This window comes from Taurulus bubalis, assembly GCF_910589615.1.
Source record: "Taurulus bubalis genome assembly, chromosome: 19".
NCBI lineage: Eukaryota > Metazoa > Chordata > Actinopteri > Perciformes > Cottidae > Taurulus > Taurulus bubalis.
Window position 1 is genome coordinate 18,489,171 of NC_136607.1, and position 10,247 is coordinate 18,499,417.

Here is a 10,247-nt window from a genome sequence, read left to right on the forward strand (position 1 = left end):
GCAGCATAAAATTGTCTGAACTACAATAAAAACAAATCATCCATAAATCTATTTTCATTCGCTTATCTGGGGTCGGGTCTCGGTGGCAGCAGGTGCAGGCTTCCCTCTCACCCTCAAGGTATTCCAGCTCATTCTGGGGATCCCGAGGCGTTCCCAGGCCAGCCGGGAGATAGAATCCCTCCAGCGTGTCCTGGGTCTTCCCCGGGGTCTCCTCCCAGTTGGACGTGCCCGGAAAACCTCTAATGGGAGGCGTCCAGGAGGCATCCTGACTAGATGCCCGAACCTCCTCAGCTGACTCCTTTTGACACGAAGGATCAGCGCCTCGACTCTAAGTTCCCTCCTGATGTCCGCGCTCCGTACCCTATCTGTAAGGCTGAACCCGGCCGCCCTACAGAGGAAACTCATTTCGGCCGCTTGTATCGGAGACCTCGTTCTTTCGGTCATAGGTGAGGGTCAGAACGTAGACCGCCTCTTCACCAAGATGGTGCGGTGCAGCGCTGTTCACGAGTGAGGGTAAGGTGGAGCGGGAGACTGCAGCAGTAAAACAAGACCCCCGAGATAGCCTTCTCTCGAAAGCCTTCTCCAAGTCTACAAAGCACATGTAGACTGGTTGGGTAAACTCCCAGGACCCCTCCAGTAGCCTTGCGAGGGTAAAGATCTGGTCCACTGCTCGTCTTGAACCTGAGGTTCGACAAACAGTCAGAGCCTCCTTTCCAGCACCCTGGCAGAAGCTTTCCCCGGGAGGCTGAGCAGTGTGACACCCCGATAGTTCAGCACACTCTCCGGTGCTCCTTCTTAAAGATGGCACCCGGTCTGCCAGTCCATGGGCACTGTTCCAGACCCCCATGCGACATTGAAGAGGCGTGTCAGCCAAGACAGCCCAACAACGTCCAGCGCCTTCAGCATCTCAGGCCGGATCTCTTCCCCCCGGACCACCAAGGAGCCCCTTGACTACCTTAGTGACCTCTGCCAGGGATATGGGTGCAACCACCCCCAAGTCTTCAGGCGCTGCCCCCTCTCCAGGGGACATGTTGGCCGGGTATAGGAGTTCTTCAAAGTGCTCTTTCCATCGCCCGACGACATCCCCCATCTGGGTCAGCAGTTCCCCGCTGATAACAGCCTGGGGTAGGCTCTGCTTTCCCTTCCTGAGCTGCCGGGTGGTGTCCTTCATGAATCGCCACCTTAATGCGGTGAAGGAGTTTGAGTGGCTCAGTGATCCTGGGAGCTATGTTGTCCAGGGCATCAGCCCCTGGTAGGGTCTCCCAAGGCAAACGGGTCTCGAGAGAGAGCCCAGACTAAGAGCGGTTAAAAAAAACCTGAGAACAGACAGAGAAACCTGGCGGGGGTGATTGGGAGGAACAGCTTGCCCGATCTGTACCTGAGCTGTGTTTTGTTATTGGACTTCTGTGCTAGTCACGGTTTGTCCGTAACGAACACCGTGTTCGAGCATAAGGTGACTACCTGGTACCAGAACACCAGTATGAAGTATGAACACCAGTATGTCTTGGACTCTCGGGTGAAGAGAGGAGCACAGCTGTCACCTGATCACCACGTGGTGGTGAGTTGGATCAGATGCCGTGGGAGTCTGCTAGAAAGACCTGGCAAGCCCAAACGGGTAGTGAGGGTGAACTGGGAAGGGCTGCAGCTGCGGTGGAAAAAACTCGGACATGGGAGGAGTTCGGGGAGGCCATGGAGAAGGACTTTCGGTTGCCCTCGAGGACAAATCGTGTATAAATAAATGTGTAACAAAATAAAATATACGGAGAAGCTCAAATTCAACATTAAGGATAATTGTGTGTTTTATTTGTTCCATGGACCAAATAACAAATAATACAAATGATACGATTAATATAAAAAAATATTTTAATGAGTAAAACCTCGACATCTTTTGTCAAACTGGTGTTTATTAAAATTATAATTTTAAGACTGCGTTCATAAGATCTCCCAAAACAATTAAATAAATACAAACTCAACGATGCAAGTTGTTTGTTGTTCTCACATTATTAACATGTTATTGGCTCCTATCCTTTGATCAATAAAATAAAATCATTTGTTTTTATTGAAGATTGTGTAAAAACTGGTTTATCTGATCATTAATGTTCACTTTTGATCAATAAAGGTCACGATGTCATCTTAAAGGAACAGTACGCAGAACAGAAGCTGGTTCTCAGATTTATTTGACTTCTTTACATCAAACAACAGAAACATGACGATGAAGAGGAGGAGGAAGAGTTGACCAGAAGAAAGCATGACTACGAAGATGAAGAGGAGCATGAAGAGGATGTTGATGAGCGTGAAGAGGATGAAGAAGATAAAGAGAGGAGCCTAATGATGAAGAGGAGTATGAAGAGGAAGATGAGGAGCCTGAAGAGGAGCCTGACGAAGATGAAGAGGATGATGAAGATGAAGACAGAGTTGTTCCCGTGTAGATTTTATACAAGTTTCATCTTTTAAATGGAGAAAAAAAAATTACAAAGTAAAAAACGTTTTTTTTTGCAAAATAAGAGTGAAATGTACAATCGTCAAATCAAGTAGTTTACAATCAGTGAGGAGACTGAATGGGGACATGAAGCTGGTTATTAACTCTGGACAGTTATTGATCACTATATACCTCAAAGGTATATAAAGTATATACTGTGGTGACCCACATACGGACTGTGAGAGACGTTCACCTAAGGGCTACTGTGCCTTTAAGAGCTGGTGGGGTTTCCGGGGTCTGGGGTTGGTTTGTTTGGTTTGGGTTCCGGGAAGCGTGGGGTTTTGCGCTGCCGCTATAGTACTGCACAAGTATTGTACATTTGATGTGGAGCTTGAGTAAACTATCTCGACTGCAACTACGCCTACTGTCTCGCTGTTTCCCAACTCTGCACTGGTGACCCTGAGAGTGTATATAGCTTATATAAGGTTCTGTATGTATAACTTATATAAGGTACCTTATATAAGTTATGTACAGTGTATACAGTATAAACCTTATATAAGGTATATACATCATATACCTTATATAAGGTATGTACAGTGTATACAGTATGTACCTTTTATAAGTTATATATATAAATTATATAATAAGCATGCTATTTCCACAACTGTCAAATCAATGAGTCAGAATACATGATCAATAGAATCAGGTCGACGAGAGGGGCGACATCCCTCTTCATCTTCTTCCTCCTCTTCCTCCTCTTACTTTACATTAAAGCTGTGACTTTTGAAACTGTCGGGCTTCTGTAGAAACCACTTCTCCTGTTTCCAGCGATCTGATTGGAGCTACAAAGTAAACCAGCTTCATGAAGCCAGACCTCTGATGGAGGTGATGAAGATGATGATGGTGATGAAGGTGATGATGAAGGTTTGCTAGCAGTAGTGGTTAGTGCAGCACAGGTCATATCTATCTATATATATATATGCATATACATATATGTGTATATATATATATTTATATATATATATATATATATATATATATATATATATATATATATATATATATATATATATATATATATGAGAGTTAAGGGTTAATCAGGGCCAGCCGTCAGCTCCCTCATCCAGACGCGCACGTGTGTTAGTGTGTGTTAGTGAGCAGGTGTGTGTGTGTGTGTGTGTGTTTGATTCCATTTCCTCCTCCTCCCGAAGCGGACAGGTCATCAAGTATTTTGAAGGCTATGAGGTCACTTCCTGTTAGAAAAGTGAGGCTCTCTTCTTCAGGTCGTTCCGTCTCCATAGAGACAGCCGGTCAAAGTCGGCCATCTTCATCCCGAAGATCTGCTCGAACTGCTCCGGGGCCAGATGCCTCTGTGAGGAAGAGGAGCAGACGAAGAGCAGTTCAGCTCATGAGGCAAAAGCCTTAAAGATGCATCAATACACGTTTTATTGATTGATTGGTTTGTATTCGTTGATGTATTATGAGGAATATTACTGCTGAATACTTCAAATATAAGCCTTATAACATTATTAATATATACTCACTCAATATATATATATTTTATAATCATTGTCACTTTAAAGGTGCAGCTCATTTTAATGACTTTATATGATCGTTAATATGAAATCATCATTTATTTGTGGATTAATAATCTGAATCTTTAAAGAAACTGAATTGTACACACACACACCGACACACCGACACACACACACACACACACACACACACCTCCAGTCGAGTGCGGTCCACTCCTGGAGGCAGCCTGCTGCGCCCTCTGTGGGTCACAATCAGCGCTTCATAGGGAAGAATCTGAAAACAAGCAGATTGTTTTTTTATGATAAATGATGATGTCATTGATGAACAAAATAACAGGAACACATTTTGATTTAATCTCAAACTCACCTTCTGCTCCAGAATACTGGGCAGAGAGTTTCCTCTGTCCATCCTCTGAGCATCTCCGTTCTGCACACACACGTACACACACACACACACACACACACACACACACACACACACACACACACACACACACACACACACACACACACAGACAGAGAAAGAGACACACATGCACAGACACACACAGTTAGAAATCAGAGTTAGCTGTTCAGTAAAGACTTAAAGGTTAAACACAAAGGCTACTGGCCGCACACAGTCAGGCGGGACGCAGACGACACGCAGACGACGCACAGACGGCATAAAGACAACATGCAGACGGCACACAGGTGATACACAGACGGCATAAAGACAACATGCAGACGGCACACAGGTGATACACAGACGGCATAAAGACAACATGCAGACGGCACACAGGTGATACACAGACGGCATAAAGACAACATGCAGACGGCACACAGGTGATACACAGACGGCACGCAGACGACACGCAGACGGCATAAAGACGACACGCAGACGACATAAAGACAACACGCAGACGGCACCCAGACGACACGCAGACGGCATAAAGACGACACACAGACGGCACCCAGACGACACGCAAACGGCACCCAGACGACACGCAGACGGCACGCAGATGGCATAAAGACGACACACAGATGACACGCAGACGGCACGCAGATGGCATAAAGACGACACACAGATGACACGCAGACGACACGCAGATGGCATAAAGACGACACACAGATGACACGCAGACGACACGCAGACGACACACAGACGGCACGCAGACGACACGCAGATGGCATAAAGACAACACACAGACGGCACGCAGACGACACGCAGACAACATAAAGACAACACACAGATGGCACCCAGACGACACGCAGACGGCATAAAGACGACACACAGACGGCACCCAGACGACACGCAGACGGCATAAAGACAACGCACAGACGGCACCCAGACGACACGCAGACGGCACGCAGACGACACGCAGATGGCACCCAGACGACACACAGACGACACGCAGACGACACGCAGACGACACGCAGACGACACGCAGACGGCATGCAGACGACACGCAGACAGCATGCAGACGACACGCAGACGGCATGCAGACAGCATGCAGACGGTATAAAGACGACACACAGGGAACATGCTTACCTCAGCCGCTGCAAAGACACAACGGGAAGATCAGACAGTGAGAACATTGAATAAACAAGGATTTGAAGTCCTATATTATTTTGATAATGATATATGTGATTATGAAATGCAAAACAGTTCCTAAATGATGTACTACTGTACTTTAAGTATTAGTACTATTACTACTGTACTGTAGTACACTGCAGCTCTCTTTTTCTGTCCCACCTGCTTGTTCTTTCTCTCTGTCTGTGGAAAACTCTGCAGACTGCATCTGCAAAACATACGAAGAACATCATTTTACATTAATATTAAACATTTCAACAAAATGTTTTTTTCATGCTACTTAGAAATATAAAACAGAAACACACAAACAACTATTTTAATAACGTTGAGGTTACAGGTGAACCCCACGACATCGTCTTCGTCACATCGGCAGTCACACTTACTCGGGTCAGGCCCGGGCCGCAGTGGGAAGGAGACTTTGACGCACCTGCAGACAAACCTGCAGACAAACAGAAGAGAGAGCGTTGAGACCAGATCACCAACACACCAAGCCCCGGCCACGGAGGAGGAGTCTTACTGCTGTGCATGTGCGTTCTGTCCGGCAGCGACTGGGTCTTCCTCCGAAAATGAACGGCCTTCTCCTTCTCCTCCTTCAGGATGAGGCGGCCCAGGTTGGACTTGATCTGGTTTCACCACAAACACAGGAACCAGAATCAGGGACTTCTGCTGGTTCTGTTGGTTTGCTGCTCAGACTGAACTCACAAACCTTTTCCAGAGCTTGTTCCTGCAGCATCTCGGCTTCTCCTGTCAGGTCTTCAAACTCATCTTCCTCCTGCAGCTCCTTCTTCTTCCTCCACTCGATCTCTAGAGAGTTCAGCCTGAAGTTAGTTGGAGCTCCAGACAGTCTTCCTCTGAGTCTAAGACCTGAACCCTGATATCACAACACTGTTGGTGTTATTATTCCTGACTGAGTCTCAGCTCCTCTGGTTCCTTCTGACTCGTTACTAACTTCTGAGATCTTTCACTCGATGCATTAACCACTGAGCCGTGTGATCTCATTAATCATCAGCTCTCTGGACCAATCAGAGTTCATCTGTTGTTCTCTGCACATGAATGAACAAAGTATTACTGCTGTAAAAGTACTAATACCACACTGTGAAAATACGCTGATACAGTAAAAGTACTAATACTGGGAAAATACTATAAAAAATATGAATAAAACTGTTTTATGTCCTTTTGGCTGGTTTCATATTCTAATATTCTATATGATCATAATTAAACATAATTATATTATATATGTTTGACTTCTACTCACTTACTTGGTGTTGTGTTGTCAACTAAGTTTATGTTTTATCATTTAGAGTCTGAGGATTCTCAGTCAATACTAATTTAGACCATTTCATGAAATAACTCGTTACAATCTGAATGTATCATTTTACATTTAAACCGTTTAGTATAAATCTAGGAGTGTGTGTATGTATGTGTGTGTGTGTGTGTGTGTGTGTGTGTGTGTGTGCGTGCGTGTGTGTGTGTGTGTGTTACCCATGGCAGCCAGAGAGGGGGGGCAGGGCCAGAACTCGGTCTCGATCTTGGACGGCAGGTTGGGGTCTGGAGGCTGAGCTGCTGGAAACTTTGCTGACTGAACGACGCCTTCCATGTGTTTGTTTACATCTGAAGAAACAACGTGAAGAAGAAGAGTAACACCATGATGAAGAGTAACAATGTGATGGAGAGTAACAGCATGATGAAGAAGAGGATGAAGAGGAGCTCACCATGCTTGTAGATGGGAGGTTTCCTGTAGATATTTGCTCCGTTATCTGAAAATATTTAATGTCAAAGGTCAAATTTATTGAAACGTTTGTGTGCGTGTCTCTCTGTGTGTGTCTGTGTCTGTGTGTGTGAGAGAACGAGAGAGAGACAGAGAGAGAGAGAGAGTGTGTGTGTGTGTGTGTGTGTGTGTGTACCTGGTCTGTGGAAGTGCTGCTGGCTGCTCCTCCTTCCAGCCTGCAGTTGCAGCGTTGAACCAGCAGGGGAGCCGCTGTCGCTCTCCGCTCTGCGCTCCTTCACCTGCAGATGAAACAGAAACTCCTCTGAATAAACTTCAATAATAAACTAATGAAACATGATTCATCTTCAAGAATTGATCGACAGTAGTGATATGTTATTATATATTGTTGAGATTAACAGTCTCTAATAAATGCACAAGATCCCTTGAATCCCCGTAAACTCTGAACGAGACGAAGATGAAGACGAGATTGAAGACGAAGAGCAGAACATGAGGACCCCCCTCTGACTCATGGAGGGTTCATCTACTCATGAAACATAATCAAAACTCTCTATGTACGTCTTCATCATCATCATCATCATCATCAGATGGAGGCAGGAAGTCTTACCTCATGAGACATCGTGGGAGACGAGGCTGTAGGAGACAGAGACCTCTGCAGACACAAAGAGACACGATGACACAAAGAGACACGATGACGCAAAGAGACAAAGACACAAAGTGACAAAGACACAAAGAGACACGATGATGGAAAGAGACACAATGACACAAAGAGACAAAGACACAAAGTGACACAATGACACAAAGAGACACAATGACACAAAGAGACAAAGACACAAAGATACACGATGATGCAAAGAGACAAAGAGATAAAGAGACAAAGAGACACAAAGAGACACAAATACACAAAGGAGATAAAGAGATAAAGACACAAAGAGACACAATGACACAAAGAGACACAATGACACAAAGACACAAAGACACAAAGATACACGATGATGCAAAGAGACAAAGAGATAAAGAGACAAAGAGACACAAAGAGACACAAATACACAAAGGAGATAAAGAGATAAAGACACAAAGTGACACAATGACACAAAGAGACACAATGACACAAAGAGACAAAGACACAAAGATACACGATGATGCAAAGAGACAAAGAGATAAAGAGACAAAGAGACACAAAGAGACACAAATACACAAAGGAGATAGAGATAAAGACACAAAGAGACACAATGACACAAAGAGACACGATGATGCAAAGAGATAAAGACACAAAGAGACAAAGAGACACAAAGAGACACAAATACACAAAGGAGATAAAGAGAAAAAGACACAAAGAAAAGCAAAGAGGCAAAGAGATAACACAAAATACACAAATACACAAAGGACACAAAAAGACAGAGAGACAGGTTTGTGTTATTTGACTAAATAAAAAAAACATAGATGGTATAGTTTGTAATGAATGTTTGTATTCTTTTAAATCTTGTTGTTGTTGTTGTTGTTTACTTAAATCTTTGTATTTTATACGATTAAAAACATCACTTTTCTTTTGATGAAGTTAATAATGGAGAGACTTCACCTGAACGTTTCTGCAGGTGTTTCAGGTGTTTAGTGCGCGTGCGTGTATGTGTGTGCGTATGCGTATGTGTGTGTGTGTGCGTGTGTGTGTGTGTACTTGTCTGCGGGGCGGGTCGAGGGGGGAGAAGGTGAGGTGAGGCTCGTAGCTCATCAGGTCGGGTCTCTCCACCTGAAGGATCGCTTTATCTCTGGGCAGAGCTGCCAGGTCTCTGTAGCCCACCACCTGGTCGTTCACCCTCGCCTGCACCACACACACACACACACACACACACACACACACACACACACACACACACACACACACACACACACACACACACACACACACACACACACACACAGGAGCAGTGGCTCTCAAATTGTGGGTCAGGTTGTCTGTCAGGTGTGTGTCGGGTGTGTTGCAGCGGGTGTGTGTCGGGTGTGTTGCAGCGGGTGTGTGTCAGGTGTGTTGCAGCAGGTGTGTGTCGGGTGTGTTGCAGCGGGTGTGTGTCAGGTGTGTTGCAGCAGGTGTGTGTCGGGTGTGTTGCAGCAGGTGTGTGTCGGGTGTGTTGCAGCGGGTGTGTGTCACGTGTGTGTCAGGTGTGTTGCAGCGGGTGTGTGTCGGGTGTGTTGCAGCGGGTGTGTGTCGGGTGTGTTGCAGCGGGTGTGTGACGGGTGTGTTGCAGCGGGTGTGTGCCAGGTGTGTGTCAGGTGTGTTGCAGCGGGTGTGTGTCAGGTGTGTTGCAGCAGGTGTGTGTCAGGTGTGTTGCAGCAGGTGTGTTGCAGCAGGTGTGTGTCAGGTGTGTTGCAGCAGGTGTGTGTCAGGTGTGTTGCAGCAGGTGTGTTGCAGCAGGTGTGTGTCAGGTGTGTTGCAGCAGGTGTGTGTCGGGTGTGTTGCAGCAGGTGTGTGTCGTGTGTGTTGCAGCAGGTGTGTGTCAGGTGTGTTGCAGCAGGTGTGTGTCGGGTGTGTTGCAGCAGGTGTGTGTCGTGTGTGTGTTGCAGCGGGTGTGTGTCAGTTGTGTGTCACGTGTGTGTCTGGTGTGTGTCAGGTGTGTGTTAGGTGTGTGTCAGGTGTGTGTTAGGTGTGTGTCAGGTGTGTGTCTGGTGTGTGTCAGGTGTGTGTTAGGTGTGTTGCAGCAGGTGCTCACCATGATGCCCGGAGCAGGAGACCCCGGGGTGCTCGGGCCTCCGGGTGCAGGCAGGTGGACCGGAGTCCCCCGTCCCTCCACCTGCAGACAAAGACACATTTAGCAGGTGAAGTCTTTTTACTCATCTTTCTCTCTGAGATAGGGAGGTTGGGGACGTGGAATCTAAGTGGACCGTGTTCAAAGCCTCTATTGTATGCCTCTAGGAGCATGGCGGTGGTGGACACCGGGGGTGAGGGAAGCCGTCAAGCTGAAGAAGGAGGCCTTTCGGGCCTGGTTGGCCCAGGGATCTCCT

At 46.2% G+C, this 10,247-nt stretch overlaps 1 protein-coding gene across 1 annotated transcript; it reads right to left on the reverse strand.

The window, feature by feature from the left end:
* Window positions 1-3,675: 3,675 nt before the first annotated feature.
* On the reverse strand, window positions 3,676-10,017 carry dmtn (dematin actin binding protein; the record flags this gene model as incomplete). Its single annotated transcript, XM_079235237.1, has 13 exons — window positions 9,956-10,017; window positions 8,926-9,069; window positions 7,858-7,902; window positions 7,429-7,531; window positions 7,237-7,281; window positions 7,007-7,135; window positions 6,231-6,328; window positions 6,042-6,147; window positions 5,908-5,963; window positions 5,691-5,732; window positions 4,322-4,381; window positions 4,148-4,228; window positions 3,676-3,789 (listed from the first exon to the last, which is right to left on the reverse strand). Exons 1-13 carry the CDS (start codon window positions 9,956-9,958, stop codon window positions 3,676-3,678), a joined length of 1,026 nt encoding a protein of 341 aa, XP_079091363.1. The 5' UTR covers window positions 9,959-10,017.
* Window positions 10,018-10,247: the final 230 nt, after the last annotated feature.